This window comes from Drosophila santomea, chromosome 2R, assembly GCF_016746245.2.
Source record: "Drosophila santomea strain STO CAGO 1482 chromosome 2R, Prin_Dsan_1.1, whole genome shotgun sequence".
NCBI classification, from domain to species: domain Eukaryota; kingdom Metazoa; phylum Arthropoda; class Insecta; order Diptera; family Drosophilidae; genus Drosophila; species Drosophila santomea.
This window is the reverse complement of record NC_053017.2, coordinates 1,297,937-1,321,759: the sequence shown is the minus strand read 5'-3', so window position 1 is coordinate 1,321,759 and position 23,823 is coordinate 1,297,937. Positions and strand designations below refer to the sequence as shown.

The following is a 23,823-nucleotide window of genomic DNA, read 5'->3' as shown; positions in this document are numbered from 1 at the left end:
ACCTGAAATTCGTTGCGAATTTTGCAACTCTTCCTGCGCCGTTGACTTTTTTATGACAACGGAACAGATGTTTGGCTTAACAGAGCAGGCAATAGAAGCGTTCGGCAAACTCAAAGAGTGTTTGAGTAAAGCTCCTGTCTTGTGTAGTCCAGATTTCTCAAAGCCTTTTGCAAAACACTGCGACGCTAGTAAGTCAGGAATGATTTTCAACTGACCATAATTTCCGATGATGGGCTAGACCCAGGCTTGAGTCTCCTTTCTATTTTGTTATCCAATTTTAATTTTTATACCCGTTACTCGTAGAGTAAAAGGGTATACTAGATTCGTTGAAAAGTATGTAACAGGCAGAAGGAAGCGTTTCCGACCATATAAAGTATATATATTCTTGATCAGGATCAATAGCCGAGTCAATATGACCATGTCCGTCTGTCCGTATGTCCGTCCATCCGTCCGTCTGTCTGTCTGTCTGTCCGTTCGTATGAACGCTGAGATCTCAGGAACTACAAAAGCTAGAAAGTTAAGACTAAGCATACAAACTCCAGAGACATAAACGCAGCGCCCACTCTAACGCCCACAAACCGCCCAAAACTGCCACGTCCACACTTTTGAAAAATGATTTGATATTTTTTCATTTTTGTATTAGTCTTGTAAATTTTTATCGATTTGCTAAAAAACTTTTTGCCACGCCCACTCTAACGCCCTCAAACCGCCATAAATTGTCAGTGTTGAAATTTCTTCTTCGCACATCCACTAGCTGAGTAACGGGTATCAGATAGTCGGGGAACTCGACTATAGCGTTCTCTCTTGTTATTTTTAAATTTATAACCTGCGGCGCGTGCAAAGTGCAAAAAGTGCAAAAATATAGAAATCAAGATTACTCAATTATTTACTCAATTATTTTATTTAACTAAAGCTTATCTTTTAGTACTTAGTCCAAAGACCCTTATTTCTAATGACGCTTTTTATTCGCTTTGGCATACTTTCAACTAATTTTTCGAATATTCCTTTCGGATTATTATTCCATTGGGAAGATGGGTTTGCAAAGTGCTCAAATAGTGTTCATTTCGCATAATCCCGTCAATTTTGAGCAAAAGTGGCCTCGACCGACTCGACCTGGCCATGGTCGTCTGTTCGTCCGTCTGTACGTCCGTATCTCAGGATAAAGCATGCAGACTCCAGGGACATAGATGCTGCGCAAGTTTAATGACCCATGTTGGCACGCCCACTCTAAGCCCACAAACCGCCCAAAGCTGCCACGCCCGTACTTAGAAAAAATGTTTTGATATTATTTCACATTTTTGTAAGTCTTGTAAATTTTTCTAGATTTGCCAAAAATCTTTTTGCTACGCTTACTCTCACGCCTACAAACCGCCAAAAACGGTTAGTGTCGAAATTTCTCCTTTGCACTTCCACAAGCTGAGTAACGGGTATCAGATAGTCGGGGAACTTGATTTTAGGGTTCCCTCTTTTTTTTTTTCGTTTACGGCTACACCTCCCGCCCAACCGACCGAGGGGCGCTGCCGTGTATCGTACGGCTCGAATCGCGATATAGAAGACAGTAAAGGACGAGGAAATATATGTATACTAGTAAGATTTTAGAATTTGTTAAATACGTTAGTATTGATCGCTTTGAGAACGGCAGAGAGTCAGAATTAGATATAATAGGATAGAATCTATTATAGTGAGACCATAATACTCAGTAGGGATCATGCAACTCATAATTAGATATACATTGATTTAAAATTAACGGTACGTAATCTCTAGTAAATCTGCTTGGAGCGGTGAAGTTTAGCCGACTAACCAAGTCGGGACTATCAACTTCACCACGAATAAGGTTAAAAATAAGGACTGTTCCAAGCATCGTTCTTCGGGTAGCTAAGGAAGGTAAGTTAATTAACATTAGTCTACGGTTTGCATCGCAAATAAGGCGTTAGGCAAAAAGTAAGAAGTTCTTTTGAACCGATTCAATGCGGTTCGAGTAAACTTCGTATTGTGGACTTCAATCAGGTGATCCATACTCGAGGATCGGACGGACTGGAGACATGAATAAGGTTTTGGTCATGTAAGGATCATCAAATTCCTTTGACCACCATTTTATAAAACCAAGCACACCTCTGGCCTTATTGACAATAGACGAAATATGGTCTAAAAATGTAAGTTTATGGTCCAGAAGAACACCAAGATCATCAACATGTGTAATTCTGTCCAAAGAGTACCCACTTAGAGTGTAAGTCGCGTGTATTGAGTTGGCACGACAAAAGGTCATAACTTTACACTTAGAGCCATTTAAGTTTAATACGCTATCACGGCACCAGGTTTGAAAGCTATCTAGATCGGATTGTAAGTCCAAATGGCGAGAAGTGTCCTTATACTGGAGACAAAATTTTACATCATCAGCGTACATGAGTACACGCGACTGGTTTATTATTAAGGGAAGATCGTTAACAAAAAGGGTAAAAAGGAGCGGACCTAGGTGGCTCCCCTAAGACACCGGATGTGACTCGGTGAATACAAGAAAGATAATTTTTAAAGAGGACCCGTTGCGTCCTGCCATTCAGATAACTTAGAATGCAATTTAGGAGATCAACAGGGAAACCTAATAAATCTATTTTTTTTTTTAATAAGAGTGAATGATTAACAGAGTCGAATGCTTCACAAAAATCCGTATAAATGACATCTGTTTGAAGATTATTTTTAAAGCCCTGTACTACGAAGGAGGTTAGCTCCAGAAGGTTAGTAAGTGTTGGTCTGCGTTTCATGAACCCATGCTGACATGGTGATATAATTGACCTACAAAGGTGCTGTAAATGAGGAGTAATAACGTTTTCAAAAAGCTTAGGGATAGCAGACAATTTGGAGATTCCTCTGTAATTGCTTGCATCCAATTTGCTACCTTTTTTATCGAGAGGGATTACAAAGGACTCCTTCCATATATGGGGGAACTGTGAAGATTCCAGAGATAAGTTGAACAATTTCAGTAGAGGTTTGCACAAGGCTTCCGCACAGAATCTAAGCACACAGCCAGGAATTCCGTCGGGACCTGGCGAATAAACAGGCTTAACTCGTTGAAGATCATAAAGTTTCTTGTTTCTATTATTTTGATCAAGGAAACTGTATATAAAATAGTTAATAATAATAATAATAATAATAAACAAAAATAACTTAAATAACTTTAATTATAACAAACCTACCGAAATGTAATTAAACTTACATAAATCTGGATCTATTACCTTACACTGAAAAAAAAATATTAAACTTCATTATGATCTTATTAGTTCTTATGAACCTTGTTATTAGTTATTAGTCACAAGAGCGAAAATAGAAATGAATATTTAAAAATTTAAATACTAGACTCGCCTTATGTTTCTCTGGACAAAGGGCACAGAAGAGCAATGCTCTTAAGAAAAAGGTCATTGGTAGGGTAGCAATAATTTCGCTAGCAATAATTTTCTCCTCCGTTTCCTCCTTTTCTAAAACTATCCTTTACTGAATATGTTTATTTGATTCCTCCGATTTTGTATACTAGCTCCGATATTATTTTGTCGCAAGCACTCTCAATTCTTGATCCTATTCAATAATGTCTGTAGCGAAAATGTAACTAAAGGGCGCACCCGCAAGTAAAGTTACACCTTACAGTTTAGTTAAACATAATAATTAATTAGATACGGTGGCGCTCATTGTGGGGCCTTAGTGAGTTTTTCGATTCATTAAGACTCGCGAATAAGTACTTTCAATTAAATTTTCCGTGTCAGTTTCTTACTTTCAAAACTGTTGTGTTCAGAATTAGTTGTGAAGGGCACGTCAAGTAACTTTAAGTATTGCTGACTGGCCGTAGCTAAGTCTTATCCCAAAGATTTTCCTAAGTGTAACAAACGGATTGGTGGATTTTTCTGAGAAAAACGGAGAAACAGCACATAACTTCGGTTTGGTTTCTGTCCCAGTTTAAGCTACTTCTGCTTAAACGCTATCCTGAAAAAAATAAAGATCATCAATTTAACATGACGGAAAATACTGGTATTACTCGTGAGGGATGTCATATCCTCAAAGCTAGTGGACAATTTTTTTCTTCTTTACTATTCCTCAAAAAGAAGATAGATTTTCCTTAAGGTTAGAATACTCGTGCAGAGGAAGAGTAAACAGTCGAAGACTTCGATTGGTTTTTTTTTTAATTGGTCTTAGAAATGGAATATCTGCTTTTAAAAAACCTTTTACGTATTTCATGAGAATTTTAAGCAGAAAATAACAAACAAGCCCTATAACAGTAGAATATCAAGCAAAGAGTTCTCGCACATTATTGTTGCCAGTTTTATATATTTTTTTTGTTTTTTCTCCATATTGAAATGTGGGATTTTTCTTAAGCATTATGATGTTTCACAGATCACAAACTAGTGTCTCAAACTCTGTTTGCGCAATATGTGCAGCAGAGATCATTACACCACACTCGTACATAACTACATGCCAGCATGAATTTCACCGGGAATGCATCGAGAATCATGCCTTATCCGCACCATCCACCTCATATTCAACTCCGTCATGTGACCCATTGCCATCTTCTTATTCAACATTATTATCATGTTTTCATTCATCATCTTAACCTGATTATCAGGTAGCAAGCCCTCTACCAAAACCTTAGCTAGTCAGCTGACTCTGTCCGACTGCGACGAGAAGCACTCAATCAAATTTCACGATGGATATTGCCAATGGATTGGGATAGTCTGGGATCCAGCTTCAGATCAGCTTCTGTTTAATTTTTCTTAAATACCGTCCAATTATCGAGCCACCATGCGGATTATACTGTCAGAATAGACAACTTGCTAACGTGGATTGGGATGACGCATTGCCAGAGCCAGTTCTTTCGTCATAGGGAAAGTTGACCTCACAGTACAAAACAAAACTTACAATTTACACGATTTGTACCGAAAGTCTGGAGCATTCCCTTTGGACTAGCAGGCCTCCATTCTTTTTGCAAAGCTCTTCCCTGTTGCATGCAGTAAAGGAATTGCCAGAGCGCCGTTTTGCGGCTCTAATTGGAAGCGTTTCATTGACAATTCATTGAACTTCCAATTCCTCAACTTTTTCGATAAGTTGCAGCGCGCACCTTGTTGGAAGCGTTGCATTGACAATTCATTGAACTTCCAATTCCTCAACTTTTTCGATTAGTTGCACCTAATTGGAAGCGTTGCATTGACAATTCATTGAACTTCCAATTCCTCAACTTTTTCGATAAGTTGCAGCGCGCACCTTGTCAAGACCCCATAAGTGCTATCTCGCCGTCTTCGTTTGCTTTTCCACGAAGGCAGCTCATTTGGAATTTGTCCAGGATCTCACGACGGATTTTTTATCGCAGCGATGAGAAGACTCATCAGCCTTCGACGCAATCCGCGTACCATTTGGAGTGACAATGCTACAAGCTTTGTCGGTGCAAAGAGCGAGCTTGCCGAACTACAAAAGCTATTATGTGGCTGCTGTTGACTAGGCTAAATTTTAGTTTTACAGAGCTTTTGGAGATTTCATCTAAGCCATCGAAGAATTAAGAACTCTCGGATCCAATTTCCTAAAGGGCTGGACAACTACACAACATCTCCTGAGCCTGACATCACTTATCTTCGCGAAGGCCGCCTCAGCAGGCGGCAACTGTTGAGCAACTGGAAAAAAAGAGCTGCGAGTATTGGTCCCTACTGCAAAAAAGGAGCAAATAAGAGAAGTCGCCAAACTATCCGTTCTGCCCATCGATTGTGATATAAGTGGAACCGTACCTCTTCTAACGGGGGAGTATGTTGGGAGCACATTGCCTAGCCATGCGCTCATAGGTGTACCACTGTACATGCAGCTCTGTTCGAGTCTCCCTTTTCGCCCTTATATCTTCTCGCGCTAAAGCTGTCGGGTTATCGATTTAGCTAAGCTACTTTATAATCTTATGACTATAGGTTTATATTTTGAAGCCAAGCTCTTGCTTAGTCAGTCTACATTTTCGAAAAAAACAAAGCATACAAATAAAGCATAATTATAAGCCACTTGGCCCCCCAAGGTTATCTTCCTAATTTCAAGAGATAAACATCAGGAAAATACTTTTATCCGAGCTCTATTTAAGTTGTTAAAAATATATTCCAAAATCATAATACGGTATTTGGAAAAAATTCACTGTGATATATTTAATCAAACGAAACTTAAGAATTCATTTTAAGATTGAAAACCCGCTTTTTATTTGAGGGAAAACGGAATAACTTATATCGACTTATAACATCATTGATAATATTCAAAAGTTTTAGACATACTGCAAAATCCAGTTTTTTTTTAGTTTGGCGTTATCAATTACGAACCACGATATGAAATGACACCGAAATCATATCATATTATACAATCATACAAGCACTTCAATAATATATAATATATATTTCTTTCGCAATATGAATCAAAACCGGAAATGTTTTAATCAGGTTCGGTTTAAAGACGAACTTACAAACTACTTCTTTCGTGTTTTGCATCAATAGACAAGTATAAAACATTTTTACTGCGACCGTATTTTACTCTACATATTAAGTATTTTTATATGCACTATAAACTATACATCGATAAAAAAAAACACAGATTTTAAAACTAATAAAAAAAATGCAGCCACTTTAAAGAGGATCTCTCAATAGAACAAAATTAAGCAAACTTAGAGGAAAAGCAGAAATATAAACTATATTAAAGACAAACTGAATTTTCTTTTCTTCCTATTCTAGGTAGCACTTCCTCGAAGTAAGCGCTTTCAACGGTGGATGTGGATAGTGCGGTGAGTGTTAAACATAAAACATCACAAGATTTAATAAATCTAAAAAAAAAGAATTGATTTTCTGAGAAGAAAAAACAAAAATTTTAGCATAAATAAAGGGAAGAAGAAACAGTGATAAGACAGCATAAATAAGCATTCGAGCTAAGAGCTATAATGTTTTGCAATCATTTTATTTTTGCTGAAAGGAATACCCTTTCAGCTGCAATATTCCTCTGGAAAATTCTGTAAATTGACCAATGAATCTTGGTCCTACTTTGAGTTGCCGTCCCATTCCATTTTATACAGTAATTAAATTGATCAAAAAAAATTCAAAATTATTCTCGATTTTAATCGCATATTTAATTCTATACTATTTATATTTATATTATGTGCCCATTGCTTAGTTTAGGAGATATATTTCCTTTTAGCTTTTAATAAAACTTTATAATGTTTTTAAGAAGTTTGAAAGTGGCCGCAGCAAGCTGTGCCTTGTGATGTAGGGTAGCACTTGCAAAAGGTCGCTCAGGCTATTAAACGCTGAGGGTAGGATCAACCATTGGTAGGGTGGGCAAGAGACGAGCCTCCAGAACATCAGAGGAGGTGAGAGAAGGGCTCAGCCAAAGATAAAAATATTTTTCCTGGAGCATTTGTTAATTTGTGTGTGTGTTTTTCTATCCCGGTTAAAGCTTGTTGTTGCACGCAATTATCTTTAGTTAAAATAATGTATAAATCTGAGCAAGATCATCACCCGCGTAGACGACGAGCCGAAGCCGGATCACTATCTTGCGTGCACTCAGATTTCGAGTCAACATCTTGCCAGTTATAGATTTGTCAGTGTAGCCGTTCGTTAGACTTTTTAATGCCTTTTACTCTTTTCTAAATGCTCTTACAAAGGTATGTTCTACGTAATAGGAAATTAACTTGACACGAGAATTTATGTTTGTAAATAGTTAATAAAAAAATCAGGAAACTAATCAGGGAATTTAATCATGTGCAATGAGATAGATATTACTAGATATAAAGTTGAAATTAAGCATACATAGGTATATACGTTCTCCAACAGATTTTTTTTTTATTTTAGTATAACAGATTCTTTATTTACATTTGCCCAAGAGGGCAATCAATTAAATTTTGTGATACATGGGCGGTTATGTAGATTCCCTAGGGAATCTTATATTTGATATCTAGGGTCATCAGGGAATCCGAAAAGCCAGGTGAAGTGGGTGATGTCTTTGGAGCCTTCTGCGCTGTAGGCTGTTGTCAAGGAGGTTAATTAATGGATTGCATTTCCCTCTTAATGGATAAATCTTAAGGAACTTAAGGATAAATCTTAGAATACGGCATTCTGCTCTCTGTAGTTTTTTAATGTTTGTAGAGAAGGCAGAGCCCCACAGCTCTATACCGTATGTCCAAGCCGGCTTTATAGAGCACTAACTTGTGTCTAATGGGTAGTGTGCTTCGTCTGCCTAGGAGCCAGGTCATTGAGCGGCATTTGTGTCTCATGAGCTTTACTTTTTCCCCTATGTGCTCATTCTACGTGAGACGCTTGTACATGGTTAGTCCCAGGTACTTGGCCTTCGCATTGGACGGTATATTGGGGCCGTTGATGTGGACGGGTTGCCTGGTCTGAGCGTAAACGTGACATAGTTGGATTTGTCAGCGTTTATGTTGATGTTCCACCTTTTTAGCCATGGCTGAATCGTGCCCAGCTCGTGTTGCAGCCCTTGCGTTGCAAAAGCAGGAGTTGCATCAGAGCACAGGAGCCTTTCGTCCGCGTAAGTGCATGTCAGTATTCTGTTGTCTTCAGATACTGGCATATCTGAAGTGAATATGCTGTACAGCACAGGACAGAGGGGGTACTCCAGCTCTCACCACTCTCTCGGAGTTACTGCTTCTCACGTAGAACATCCTCTTTTTGACGTATGCCTTAAGGAACACGTAGTATGGGGCCGGCAACTGTTGCTTTAGCTTGAATAGCAGGCCGAGGTGCCATAAATTGAGGGTTTTGTCTGCTTTAAAAACTAATGCCAGGTTAAAAAGCCTGAGCAGCCAAAAATGACTTGTTGGGTGTGTGATAAAATGGTGCACACTAATTGTGCAGGTTTTAGCGGCCAAACAAGTGATGCCCTAGCTAAGGGCCACCATCTAAAATACTTTTGTGATGCTTGCCTAGGGGTTGAAAATGAGATAAAATCGTTTATGCGCCAAACTAAAAGTGGCTTGATAAAACTGATCAGCAGTTTTGACGTAGTTAGAGAAGTTTAAAGTTTAATAGCCTTAAGCTATTAGAAGAATCTACAAAGAGCAAGAAAGCAGCTGGTGGTAGGATGCCTTAAGAAAATGAACCGCAGCCTACGGCAAGTGATTAACAGGACCCCACAGCTGATTAGTTCTCGATCCCAGAAAACCCTCAAATTAACTAAGTTCGGCAGCTAAAAATGATTTGGAGCAAGCCGATCCATTCGCGGTGGAGGGTGTCCAGCTTGGGACTGCTATAGAATTCGTTTTGTCAAAAATAGAAAATAACTTGCCAGGACCACTGCACCATCTTCCACTTCTACTTCTTTCTTTTCTTCTTCAAACAAAAAATATCATCTGGGGTCACTAACTCTTATCAAAATGCGAGAGGCGGTAGAAATCCACTCCGTATCCACACTTAGCACCACAAACGATGTCATAGAAAACCAGTTCGGTTAGACTTACTGTTATTTTCTTGCTTCCGTTGAAATCCCATCGGGAATACTTTCTTGCACGGCAGAGCTTTGAATTTCATTTATGGGTCTTCTTTGCATCCGTTTCTTTTGGTTTTTCAACCATCGGTCCACTCTGAGGCCTTCCTTTTTAAACTCTGCCATGGATCTTATTGGGGAAGTCAACAGTAAACCGCCCATTTGGGAGTTAATGTTATCTTATAAAAGCTCAACGAATTCATCTTCAGCGATCTTGTGTTCAATTTAAACTGTAAATTTGTCTACCTTTAATTCCTTTCCATCATCTTTTTCACCTTCGTCCAGTCACTTTCAGTCTTGGAAAATGTCCGTTTCATTTCTCTGGCGAGCGAATAGAAGTCAATATCATAATCCTTCACGCTATTGTCCATAAGTTGGCAATACCATTTTCTAGTTACACCTACAAGCAGACTACGGAATTCCCTAAAAACATGCTGTTGACTTATTCCATATAATTCTTGCAACCTTTTCGAGCAGAATTGAAAACTTTCAACAGTCATACCGCGGCCGGTTCCGAAGAATTGTAAGTTCCATTTGTCCAGACGAACTCCCATTGGCACTCGAGCTTAAAATGTTAAACTCCGGTCCAATTCGGGGTGAAACTGGTGACTGCATTCTGCTGTAAAGCATTGTGGAGGTATCTGTTGTGGTGTCGCCGTTCATCTGCGCTCTTCTAATCGGTGCATCTGGCTATTAAAGCACTCGGTAGAGTTTTATGGTGGTCCAGGTGGTGGTGGCCAAGTCTGTTAAGCTTGTTACTCAGTCACCTTTTTTTCACGGCGTTAATAATATTTGAAATCATTTATTACTGTGTCTTTCTACTTTGTCTCACCAAATATATTAATATTTTTTCCCGTGTGTCGGTTGTATCTGACCGGTCTTCCGAACTTGTCTGGTATCGCGGAAGCTAACTGGATCGGACTCCACAACAGTTTTTTTTTAATTCCGTGAGCTCGAGCTCCACAAACGACCTGGCTTCTTGGCCTAGTAATTAAAAAAACGGTCTACACTTAGCTGTTTGGTATTATGCTGTTCGCTCTGCATTTAAGTCGCTCAAATCAATTGCTTTTGTAACATATGCAAATGCACATTAATGCAAAACCTCGTTCGAATAAATAAATAAACTGTAATAATTCGAAATCGATACACATTAACTAAAGTATTTCATCTTCGGTAAATAGACAATAAAAAAGCATATACCCCCAACATGTGGTGACCCCGGCGTGATTTGTGCATAAAAGATTATGTTTTGTGCAAATCCTACAAAGCTGTTTAAAGCATTAATTTTCACAAAATCGCTGTTGCTGCTTAGTGAGTTTTCTGACCTCCTAACCTCACAAAATAAAAAATCCTAAAGCATCTTTTGATCATGCCTGAGATACACTGCGCTGGAAACCATTCGCTCACTAGAAATATCGTATGGCAACTATGGCAACTGAGATTCTGGGGCTAAGAGCAGTGCAGAGTAGTTTAGTTTCAAGGCTTCGAGAACTGTCGGATAAATGTAACGCTCATACTCGCGCTCTAAGTGGAATGGGCTCAATGAAGCAAATCGCTGGGTAGATGCGTTGCGATACGATGGGAGGTGCATTCCTAAAAAATTAAGTTACAACGGGGGAATCCATGCTATCGTTTCTGGAGCAGCGATGCAGGACGCTGGAGAATATGGAGTTTGCCATGCTAGACTATGCGCTTGGCGATTCTAGTTTTGATATCAATGCGATCTCAAACATCTTACTACTCCGTTTTATTGGCTACGTGTTCCCACCAATATTTCACTTTTTCCCTATTTTGTGAGTCAACGCCTAACTGATGAACTTTGCCAATTAACGAAGGTGGCAGCGGAACTGGTTATTTGCCACTCGTGTATTGTTGAACTGCATTTTCTTTGTTGCATTCAGTCTGACTTAACGAGGTAGTTGTACATCTTCCTCTGCTTTAGATTCTGTACGTTTTATTAGTGAATCTTCAAAGTCGTAGTATCTTAAAAGAGGGTGAACGTAACCATGCTTTCGTAGCATTCCATTAGTTGTGTTTACAGAGCACTTGGCTAAAGTCGGAGATCTAGGTACGTACAAGAAATACAGGCACGACCGTCCCTTCAGGTGGGGAATTGCGGAGAGGTCCTTATTGCAGTTAGGTCTACCGCTATCCAAACCGATACTACGTTGCCCACAGAAGAAAAATCAAATATCCTTCATATCACAATATTACTTTATTGTAATGACGGTATTGACGGCGGGCTCGCCGGCAGAACGTATTATTCAGCAATTACTTCGTTATATGCGTTACTTATAAAGTAAACGGACATGCTGGATTCGTTAAAAGTATGTAACAGGAAGAGGGAAGTGTATCCGACCATATCAAAATATATATTCTTGATCTCATGATCAATGGCGAAGTCAATCTGGCCATGTCCGTATTTCTTTCCGTCCGTATGAACGTCGAGATGTCACGAATTATAAGGGCTACAAAATTCAGATAAAACATTCCGGAGACATAGACGCATACCAAGTTTGTTTTCAAATGTTGTGGCGCCCCTTCTAACGTCCCAAAGCCCGGCCAAAACTGTCAGGCCCACACTTTTGAAAAATAATTAAATGTTTTTATTTTTTTTCCCCCCAATTTCTACCGATATTCCAGAATTTTCTCGTTCGCCATTCCACTAGCTGAGTAAAGGGTATCTGATAGACGTGGAACTCGACTGTATTATTTATTATACCCGTTACTCGTAGAGAAATATGGTATACTAGATTCGTTGAAAAGTATGTAACAGGCAGAAGGAATCATTTCCGACCATATAAAGTATATATATTCTTGATCAGGATCAATAGCCGAGTCAATATGACCATGTCCGTATGTCCGTCCATCCGTCCGTCTGTCTGTCCGTTCGTATGAACGCTGAGATCTCAGGAACTACAAAAGCTAGAAAGTTAAGACTAAGCATACAAACTCCAGAGACATAAACGCAGCGCAAGTTTGTTGATTCATGTTGCCACGCCCACTCTAACGCCCACAAACCGCCCAAAACTCCCACTCCCACACTTTTGAAAAATGTTTTGATATTTTTTCATTCTTGTATTAGTTCTGTAAATTTCTATCGATTTGCCAAAAAACTTTCTGCCAAGCCCACTGTAACGCCTACAAACCGCAAAAACTGTCAGTTTTAAAGACTCTTCTTCTCCCTTCCACTAGCTGAGTAACGGGTATCAGATAGTCGGGGAACTCGACTATAGAGTTCTCTCTTGTTTTTGTCTTTAATTTGTTGTAAGCATATATATGTAAATAAATAAAATGTTGTAGTGAGATGCACTTACTGGTTGAATAACAAAAGTTGAAGAGTGTTTTTGCGGATCTGGACTTATGCCGGTGATGTTTTTTTGGAGCCCCAAATCACCGTTCATGAAGTGTGGGAAACTCAAGGAGATTGGGAATCCATAGTAGCAGTCAGTAACGTCAATAAGTCCAACCGGCTGGCAATCACCTATGGAGTACAGTGAAGTATAAGAGAAAAAATCAAACAAATTTGGCATAAAAAAAAATAAAAATTATAAGTGGGTTGTAAATTTAGTATTATTTGTTAATACAGATAAACAATGTTTAATTTATCTCCAAACCATATGTGTCCATTGATAACATCCTTATAAAACATCGTACCTTAATACCGATTTATGAAATTAAATATTTTAGTAAAAGCTATTTACTATTTTAACCTATCAAATGAGTGAATAGACTAACATTTTTTTAAAAGTGTTGCCGTTTTTGGGCCTTGGAAATGGACGGGTTTGGACGGTTTGCATGAGTTAGAGGTAGATTATTATCAAATCAATAGAAATTTACGAGACTAATAAACTAAACACTTTAAAGGCTAATAAGATCGGTCTAAGAGTTTTTGTATATTTGTATAGAGATTTTTACTTGTCCACAAGCTTTTATTTCTGTGTTTATAATCATTACTCGTAGAGTAAAAGGCTTTACTAGATTCGTTGAACAGTATGTGACAGGCAGAAGGAAGCCTTTCTGACCATAGTATATATATTCTTGATCAGGATTAATAGCCTAGTCCATCTGGGCATGTCCTTCTGTCCGTCCGTATGAACTTCGGGATCTCAGGAACTACAAAAGCTAGAAAGTTGAGATTAAGCATACAGACTGCAGAGATAAAAAGCAGCGCAAGTTTATAGGCTCATGCAACGCCACTGAGTCCTTTCCCAGGACACAGGCACGAATATACCGACGTAACAGAATTGCCGCCCAACGTAAGGATTTGTCATATTTGTTAGGGAATAGTGTCATTAGTTTCAATGAAAATAGGCATGAATTCCAGCTTTCAATGTCCTAACTAATTTGACTATGTATAGAATATTGGACTTAAGTAAAGTTAGCGCGCGCTTAATAATTCTTTTACCATTTAGTCTAGCTTAAAGTCCCCAACTTCTTCAAAATGTGGGAGATTTCCTAGTTATAATATCAAACAACTAAGTGCCGATCGACTTTTTTTTTGTTATTAACGTAAACATAATTGAGGGTGATATTAGGCCAAGTAGCCAGGTCGTTCGAGAAGGATGAGTCCAAAGAATCTGACCGGAAAACGTAAAATCGACGCTGCCCGACGTTTAGTTTCTTTGTTTCACGCTGCCGGCGTACTAGGCCAAGTAGCCAGGTCGCTTGTGAGGCACGTGGCCAGGGAAATAGGAAAACTGTTGTGGAGTCCGAAGATATCGGTCAAATAGCAGCAGGTTGTGGAGTCCGCAAATATCGGTCAAACAGCCTGATTTTCCGACGACTGGCGGGTGGGTATTCGGACATACACTGTCTTAGGTGGACCAGTTCACATATGGAGCCATTGTAAAAGCTCTCCAGGAGAAGGTGGGCCAGCTCACATATGGAACAAGTAAATGCTCCCCTGGAAAGATGGGCCACTTCACATATGGAACCATAGTAAAGCTCCCAGGAAAAGGTGGGCCGGTTCACATATGAAACCATCGTAAAAGTTCACCAGGAAAAAGAGGGCCAGTTCTCGTACAGAACCATAGTAAAAGCTCCCCAGGAAAAAGCGGGCCAGTTCACGTACGAAACTAGTAAAATTCCCTAAGCAGTGGAAGACGGAGGCATGTTGGCCGGGTGTAACCATGTCAGGGCAACGACCAACATCTCCGGGTAGTTATTTGTTTTTTGTTTTTTGGGGCTAAATACCGGAAGGTTTTGACTGAAAGAAATTTCATAGTCTGCTGATCGGCGCAGCCAGCAAGTGGTATTGGCAACTCATGGAGGATCGAGCCGAGGATTACGATTTTGATTAATGGGAAATGAAAAGCGCTTTTTCTACAACTGGAGGTGACCTAATCAAGATCAAGAATAATGGAGGGAAACAAGGGTATAACGAGTCCTTCAGCGATTAGTCGCCGACATGCACAACTTACACCGCGAGTCCACGAACAGCGCCTTGGTGCGGAAACTCTTTGCACAATATAATTTGCTATACGTGTGGATACGGGTGGATTTCTACCGCCACACCCCGATTCCATGAGTCCACTTGTCGTTTGCCAGAAGTCCGGTAAGGACGATAAGCCGGGAAATTCGGCATACCCATAAATTACCTTAAGTTCACGCAGAATTATCAAACACATAAGACCTAGAACAACAAGTCGCTAGTACGAGTTGTATTTGAAAAATAGCGAAGCATTCTTGGAGAAAAAAAAAAAAACGATCACTACCGATAACATCTAACTTTACATAATAGGCCGGCTAGCGCAGTCAGCATAGTGTGGTGGGTCGAAGCCACGTTTATGGCGCATAATGAGAACCAGCTAAAAAAAAGAAAAAAAAAAGAAACAACAAAAATACAAGAAAATGGAGTACGGTCTTTCTTTTGCAAAGTCATTTCATGCGTAACCGCATCGATCACTTCGAGCCTGTTGCGTACATCCTTTTCGGGCGATCGTAAGACTTTGAAGATTCAAAAACCAGAATCTAAAAGCAGGGGAAGGGGTACCATCACCTCGTTGACTCAGTTGGATTGCGACAAAGAAAATCAAGTCGACAATAAACGAGTCTCCGATGACCCGGCCAGCGGCCCCAATAGATTGCAGAAAGTAAAGAAAATCAACAACAGTTCCGGGCACACTTCACCGAAGAGGGTATTGACTCCCCAAAATAGGGGAAAGCGAGAAATATGGTTCTGTTAGCAGGGATGGTATAAGTACCATCCCATTTACCATTTAGTATTTAGTAGTGTGTATTCAGCATTTAGTATTTTAGCATTAGATCAGAGAAGTAGAGATTATGTAAAGAAGAGGTCTACGGACACACTTGATTATTGGACACGAGAGAGAAAACATATAAACAGAATAAAAACACAATTAAAAATCAAAAGAATTAAAATACATCTTAAACCTAAACAGTGGTAACAACTTCAGAAGTGGGATAGCAACCTTTTATGCACCCGCCTACATCAATATTTCGACGTACCCGACAATACACACGTTTTTTTTTCTCAAAGTTAAAATAGCGTGCCTACCAATTGGCCATGAATAAATCGGAGATTTCGGATTGGCTGAAGGCCAATGAAATTGAGTTCCCAACAAGCGCAACGCTTCGACAACTGCGTAAGCTTGCATTGGACGCCGGTTGCCAAAACGCTAGCGAGATTTCTGAAACCATATCAGAAGAAGAAGACACCAAACTGGAGGAAATATGCCAGGGATCGCGAGCGCCCAGATCAATAGTACATTGGAAGAAGAAGAGGAAGCACTCGACGCTGCAATAAGGGTGGCCGAGAAGAAGAAGATACTGGCCAAGTTGATGCAGAACGACAGCAAGATGACGGATGACTTCCAAATGGCTAAGCAACTCATGGTTCCGTTCTCCGCCACTAAAAATGAAGAAGCATTCCAATGGATTTCGGACTTCGAAAGAGTTTGCAGAGGAGTAAATGATAGTGAAATTTTTCAACTTCGCTGTGTCCGAATGCTGATGAAACCAGGAACAGATGCCGACCTGTTCTTGCGTGTTGACCGTTCGAATTCTTACGATACATTTAAAGAAAGTTTTCTCAAGACATTTGGCCATGGAAATTCAACAGCCGATATCGTATTGCTTCTGAAGGATACCATCTTTAATCCTAGCAAGAACACCGTCATGGGCTACATACTTCAAATGGAGGAAATTGCTATGCGTGCAGATATTGATGAAAAGTTAACAGTACAATTCATAATTGACGGTTTTCGAGATCGGTCATCCAATATCGCGCTATTGTACTCAGCAACCACAATTGGACAATTGAAGGAGATGGCTCGGAAATATGTTTTCGAGATCGGTCATCCAATATCGCGCTATTGTACTCAGCAACCACAATTGGACAATTGAAGGAGATGGCTCGGAAATATGAAAACTACGGAAGGTTCCCAAAACGTCGACCATTCGCACGGGAATCGCTTTCGCTGGAGAAAGAGGTCAAATACGCTGCTTTAATTGTTCGGCACATGGACACTACGCTTCATCTTGTACTGCACCAAAGCGCGAGAAAGGATCCTGTTTCCGTTGTGGATCCCTTCAGCATAGGATCAAGGATTGTCAACAGCAGCCGAAAACTAATCCGAGAGTCGTGGGAGCAACCAACAACCAGTTGATACAAGATGAGGAGGAGAACAATACGTTTATTCCTATATTTAACCAGGTAGGAGTATATTTTTGCACTGATAAAAGACAAAATAGTAATATGACGTTCCTTTCTGCCATGTTTGATACCGGCAGCGCCATTAATTTAATCCAGCGCACAGCGATACCATTTAAAAAGTTTAATGACGTATTGAGCCCAACAGAATTGCGGGTTAATGGATCTCGAATAAATACATTTGGAAAAATTTTTGTTAAACTTAATTTTCAAAAATAGAAGAAGAAATATCATTTTTGTTGTACCCGACAATTATGTAGCAACTCATGTTCTTTTAGGTCGTAAGTTCTTGAACAAATTTGGAATAAAATTAATTTTTAAAGACAAGATAAGAGGAAGAAGAGAAATTGACTTATTGAATATTGATAGTGACCCATTGAATATTGATAGTGACCCATTGAATATGATAGTGACCCATTCAATATTGACAGTGACTTATTGAATATTGACAGTGACTTATTGAATATTGATAGTGCCTTATTGAACAATGATAGTGACCCTTTGCATAGATTGAAAATTGAATTGAATAGATCGAATTTGGATAGTGAGCCAGTAAATAGATTCCATATTGATAGGGAACCGGTGAATATATTTGATATTGATAGTGATCCAGCGAGTAGATCAAAACATTGTAAACCAATAAATAAATTAGAAACTAGACAGAGATTTCAGAAATGTGATTTTGATAAGGATATTGAAATAGATAGAGAATATAAGAGCTTACCATATATATATAATATTGATATATTTAAGGATGATGAAGATTTTAACATTGACCCGAAGTTAAATAATAGTAATCGCAGTGAACTCATTGAAATAATAAGAATAAATTATTTAGATTTACACAACATTCCAGCGATTCAACATAGTTATGAAATGAGGCTAAGACTTAAGTCAGAAGAACCTGTTCGCTCTGTTCCGAGAAGACTTTCATATCAGGAGAAAAAGGAAGTAGATTGCAAAATTGATGAATTGTTAAGAAAAGGATTTATACGAGAAAGTAATTCACCTTATAGTTCAGCTATTGTACTGGTTAAGAAGAAATCTGGAGAAAAACGGATGTGTGTGGATTATAGACAACTCAATAAGATAACAATCCGCGATGGATATCCATTGCCGCTCATAGATGACTGTTTAGAAAGATTAGAAGGGAATCAATATTTTACACTTTTAGATTTGAAGAGCGGATATCATCAGGTGAAAGTAGCAGAGAGTTCAGTTCAGTACACAGCGTTTGTAACACCCTCTGGTCAATACGAATATACAAGAATGCCTTTTGGACTTATGAATGCACCAGCGGTATTTATGAGATTTATAAATTTTATTCTGCAACCATTGATACGTGAAGGAAATGTAGTAGTTTATATAGACGATATTGCTATCGGTTCTAAGACATTGAGTGAACATTTTGTAACTGTAGGAAGAGTATTAAGAATTCTGGCAGCACATAGATTAGAAATTAAAATAAGTAAATGTCAGTTTGCTTATAAAAGCATCGAATTTTTAGGATACACACTTAGTGGAAAAGGGATAAGTCCGAATCACGAACACACATCGACTATTAAACATCTTCCGATTCCAAAGGATCGCCATGGTATGCAAAAGTGTTTAGGATTATTTTCTTATTTTAGGCGATTTATTCCGGCATACTCGAAAATAGCAAAACCATTGCAAGAACTCACAAAAGCTGGCTCTAAGTATGAACTCGACGAGAATTGCATCAATATTTTTGAATATCTTCGCGAGAAATTAATTTCTTTTCCGATATTAGCTCTTTATAATCCCAACAGAGAAACAGAATTGCATTGTGACGCCAGTAGTGAAGGATTTGGAGGAATTTTATTACAAAAACAAGATGATAATAAGTTTCATCCAATAGCTTATTTTCACAAAGAGCAACAAAATTAGAGGCGAGGTATGAAAGTTTTAAATTGGAAACATTAGCAGTAGTTTATTCATTACGAAAATTCAGAATATATCTAGAAGGAATTCCGTTTAATATAGTAACCGATTGTAATGCAGTAGTTTTATGCCTAGGAAAAGGACGCCTTAATTCTAATATTGCCAGATGGGCCTTAGAATTAGCTAACTATAATTATACCCTTAAACATCGCAGTGGAAAATACATGACCCATGTGGATACGTTTAGTAGATATCCTTCAGCCTTTAATCAAGATTTTGAATATGAACCAGTAGTGACAATACAAGAAAGTGAAAATAAGGATAAAATAGTTTCAGTAATTGACAGTGATGACATAAACCTTCAGCTTCAGATAACGCAAAATAGAGATAGTCTTATAGTAAAATTAAAAGAAAAATTAGAACATGGAGATGTAAAGAAGTTCGTTTTAAGCGATGGAATTGTTTATAGATTAGGTGAAAATGATATAGAATTATTATATGTACCAGCTGAAATGGAAAACCATGTAATCAGGAGAGTTCACGAGAATTTATGTCATTTAGGTACAGAGAAATGTATAAAAGAAATAATGAGACACTATTGGTTTCCGGATATGAAGTCTAAGATAGAATCGTTTATTGGAAATTGTTTAAAGTGTATTATGTTTACAGTACCCACACATGCTAATAATCGAACATTGCACAATATACCAAAACGACCAATTCCTTTTGACACATTACATGTGGATCACTTTGGATCACTGCCCTCCGTGATTTCGAAAAAGAAACATCTATTAGTTATCATTGACGGATTTACTAAATTTGTTAAATTGTTCCCTGTGAACACAACGAGTACAAAAGAAGTCAACACTTGTTTTTCAAAATATTTTCAATATTATAGTCGCCCACGTAGAATTATTAGTGATAGAGGGACATGTTTTACGTCCTTGGAGTTTGCAAAATATTTGTTAGAAAATAATATTGAACACGTGAAAGTAGCAACTGCATCACCTCAAGCAAACGGTCAGGTGAGAGGGTTAATAGAACAGTGAAAGCGATGTTACCTAAGATAACTGAACCAATTAAGCATGAAGATTGGAGTAAGCTTCTTGTAAAGGCCGAATATGCCATCAATAATTCAGTACATTCAACAACGAAAGAATTACCTTCAGTATTATTATTTGGAGTTCAACAGAGAGGTTGTAATATTGATGCATTAACGGAATATTTAGATGATAGAACTGATATGGCACAATGCGATTTAGAAAACGTTCGTAAGAACTCCTTAAATAAAAAAGAACAGTGTCAGCGAAGAAGCGAAGAACATTTTCAGAAAATCATAAGAGCCACGTAGAATTTTTAGAAGGCGATTTTGTTGTGATGAGAAATATTGACACCACAATCGGCACAAATAAGAAATTTGTACCTAAATATAAGGGCCCATATGTCATTAAACGAATTTTACCAAATGATAGATACGTTTTAACAGACATAGAAAATTGCCAAATTAGTCAAATTCCGTATGAAGGAATAGTAGAGGCATGTCGGTTAAGAAAATGGGCAGATTGGCGTAACCAGTGCGGAAATATCTCCTAATTTGTAGAATAATATCTTAACTTATTTTCTCTCTTTATATACCTTATACTGTACATATTTTCATTTTTTAAATTATTATTTCTCTTTTACTTATATTCTATTCAAATTTTAATATATATTTAACTAAACTTTAATATTTAGGTAGCCAAAACTTCAAGACATGTAAATAATTAAAATCAACAATGTAAATATTGTAAATAATTGAAATCGAGAGATAACATATAAACAGAATAAAAACACAATTAAAAATCAAAAGAATTAAAATACATCTTAAACCTAAACAGTGGTAACAGTTCCTAGGTGGGAACACTTGGCATAGAAGACCAATAGATCAGAAAAAGCTCTATGCTGCTATAAAAAGACCATGGCTCACCGATGAATAGTCAGTCAGTACCCGGGTAAACTCCCGTAGTCGGTCGGTACCCGGGAAAACATCCGTAGTCAACACCCAGAGGTAGTTATCCGTACATCAAATACCCGGGCAATTATCCTTCTGTCCATCGAGGGGGATCCGTACAGCGGAGGAGGGACCATCACCATGTCCTGGACAGGATTGCATCCGGTGTCCAAAGTGCTTAATAAGAAATACTAACGGGAAAACAATTAAAAGAACAAGTGAACCGGTGCATGGCCGTTAATGTGAATATCAGCAAAAACAAACAACATCAAGTGCTCGCTCCAAGTAACCTGAGAGCGAATAGCAGCCAAAGCGTGCTACAAAAGAAAAGAACCCGAACTCATCATACTTTCATATATATGTATACTCCACTTAGTGTATTTTTTTTTTTTGTGTTTGTGTATATCTTATTATTGTTCGGTTACAATTAATTGGTGCACGAAGGTATATGTATGTATAACTCTATCACTATATATATATCATCACCTGAGATCTCGACGCTCCGGATTAAAGTGGGGTATGTTTGACGGAACCCTGTTCCCGAGTTTTCTCTATATCCATATATATACATATTTTCTCGACCTCATTTATTTCTACACCATTAGTAAATCTAAGTATTTGTGTCAGGTGTAAAGAAAAATATCTTATTGTTGGCCTCTTCCAGGCAATTTATTTCATTAATAGAAGTTAAATATTTTGTGTTCAATATTGCTTTAAATAAATAAAAATTACTTTTCAGCGACGAGTATCCGCCTTGTTTTTGTTATTCAAAAACAAGAGCCCTCAGAGCGACGTTTGAAGTCGTGAAAAGCCAACAATTTTTGTTGACGTGCGCACCTTTGCTTGGTGATGAATTCGATACTGCTCGCTAAAAACAGTTACAGCCAACTTATCATAATTTTTGTATGCTAGCTTTTTAATTCTTATTTTGTATTACATGGCACTGGCCAACAATCTATTACTCAATAAAATTATGCTATTATTGTAACTACATCATAATGAGTAGGTAAACATTTCAAAAGGGGTGCTAACGCGAGAAGGGAAGCAGGTCAGAAATAATGACATAACATTTGACGGACAACCTTGACAGGAGGGGATCGTATTGATTGAGCCCGCAACGATCCACCAGGTACGCGGGCGCATGAAGGAGAGGGAAGGTGGCTGAAACATTGCCCGGTCGTTTTACGATCAAGCTACAGCTTGTGGGGCAGTGAGGACTGTTGACTGACGAACGGTACGAACTTTTTCAGGCACTACTAATATTTATTCTCGTTATGATGGAGAGGTGGGGGGTCCACGACCAAAATCGTCGAGCTTACGCCGGCATCTTGGTGCCTGAACATCGGATGCCCCTCCCTCGGCCTGATTCCTTTCCCATGACACAGGCACGAATATACCGACGTAACATCGTTTTGTGAAGGCGTTCCACATCTGCTTTTCCTGTTTTGCTCGTGGTGATATCAATTTGATATATTGTTCATTAGCAGAAAAGTAAATTAATTAAATAATTAAAATTCTCTTGGGCTTTCTTTTTTTGGGCTAATTTCAAAAATAAGTTTCGTTGGTCTATGTTTTGTTTTTGGAAGATTGCAGTCTTTACAATTCATTTTTGAATTAATTTTTAATAGTCGGGAAATATTGAGCTTCTATAAACCGTCGTATCATTTTTTCGCTGCACTAACTTTATGTGTTGAGTAATAATGAATTTCTTGAATTCAGCGAAATAGTTATATCCTTTAGTTTAATTATACTTTTTATAATATTTATGGTAATAGTTTTATTTTTGGAGAAATTCATTGCCATTATCTATGTTAATTACGCTAGTGTGGTTTAGAAAGTATTTTGTTAAAAAGTCTTTTGCTATTAGGAAAGTTATATCTTCAGTGAGTCCAAATATTCAGGTAGAGATGTTAAGTAGACCATTAAATCATCTAAATATAGAAGGCGATGTTTGTTAATGAAGCCTTTTAGGAAACTTTCATTCAACATTGGAAAGTGGCTGGGGCATTTTCCAAACCAAATGGCGTGCGAGTATTCGTAGTGACCGAGTTTGGTCGAAAAAACAGTTTTTTATATGGACGTAGGATCCATTTTGAATTGTTGAAAAATTTTCCATAAATCGATTGTTGTAAAATATTAGCATTTTCTTAACTTACCTAAAGTTTTATCCATATTCAGAATCAAGAATTTATTGTTTATGGTTATTTCATTAATATGAATTTTTGATTGCCAGAGGCATCCATCTTTTTGGGAACAATCCATAATGTACTGCGATTGGGGAGTCGTTTTCATGTAGCATTTCTTCAAATTCCTTTTTAACTTTTGCTTCATAAGCGAAGGGATATGAATGGGGTCTTTTGTATACTGAGTTTTCGTGAACGGGTTTTATTTTGTGACATATAATGCTTGTAAAAGATAGGTTGAAATGGTCTTCTTGTGTAATTGCTTCGAAATTTGTTGATGGATTTTATGAAGACATGTTGATTTTTATACCCGTTACTTGTGGAGTAGGCCGTCAGTCGGGTGATGGACAATGGGAATAACGTGTAGTTTCAAGCTTGCTAGAAGAACGCGCCGTAATTGTCCATACACCCGGTAGTGTGACTATTTTCTCCACGAGAGGGCGGCTGGAAACATGTCCCCTGGCAAGTTTATGTCCCTGCCAGAGGATGCTGGCAAATGGTAGTGTCATTCGACCCGTGCCTAGAGTCAGCCTGACTGAGGGCCCGGGTCACAAAATAGCTCAGTCTCAAACGGAGAGCTCAGGCTAGCT

The 23,823-nt window shown here is 38.3% G+C and overlaps 1 protein-coding gene across 2 annotated transcripts in view; it reads right to left on the bottom strand.

Moving 5' to 3' along the window:
* The window catches only part of LOC120444438 (scavenger receptor class B member 1), a 193,656-nt gene that overhangs the window by 53,156 nt on the left and 116,677 nt on the right, over nucleotides 1-23,823 (bottom strand). For both annotated transcript variants that reach the window (XM_039624096.2, XM_039624097.2), the window contains exon 7: nucleotides 12,801-12,967. In XM_039624096.2, coding sequence (XP_039480030.1) covers nucleotides 12,801-12,967 — 167 coding nt within the window. The remainder of the gene's footprint in view (nucleotides 1-12,800; nucleotides 12,968-23,823) is intronic.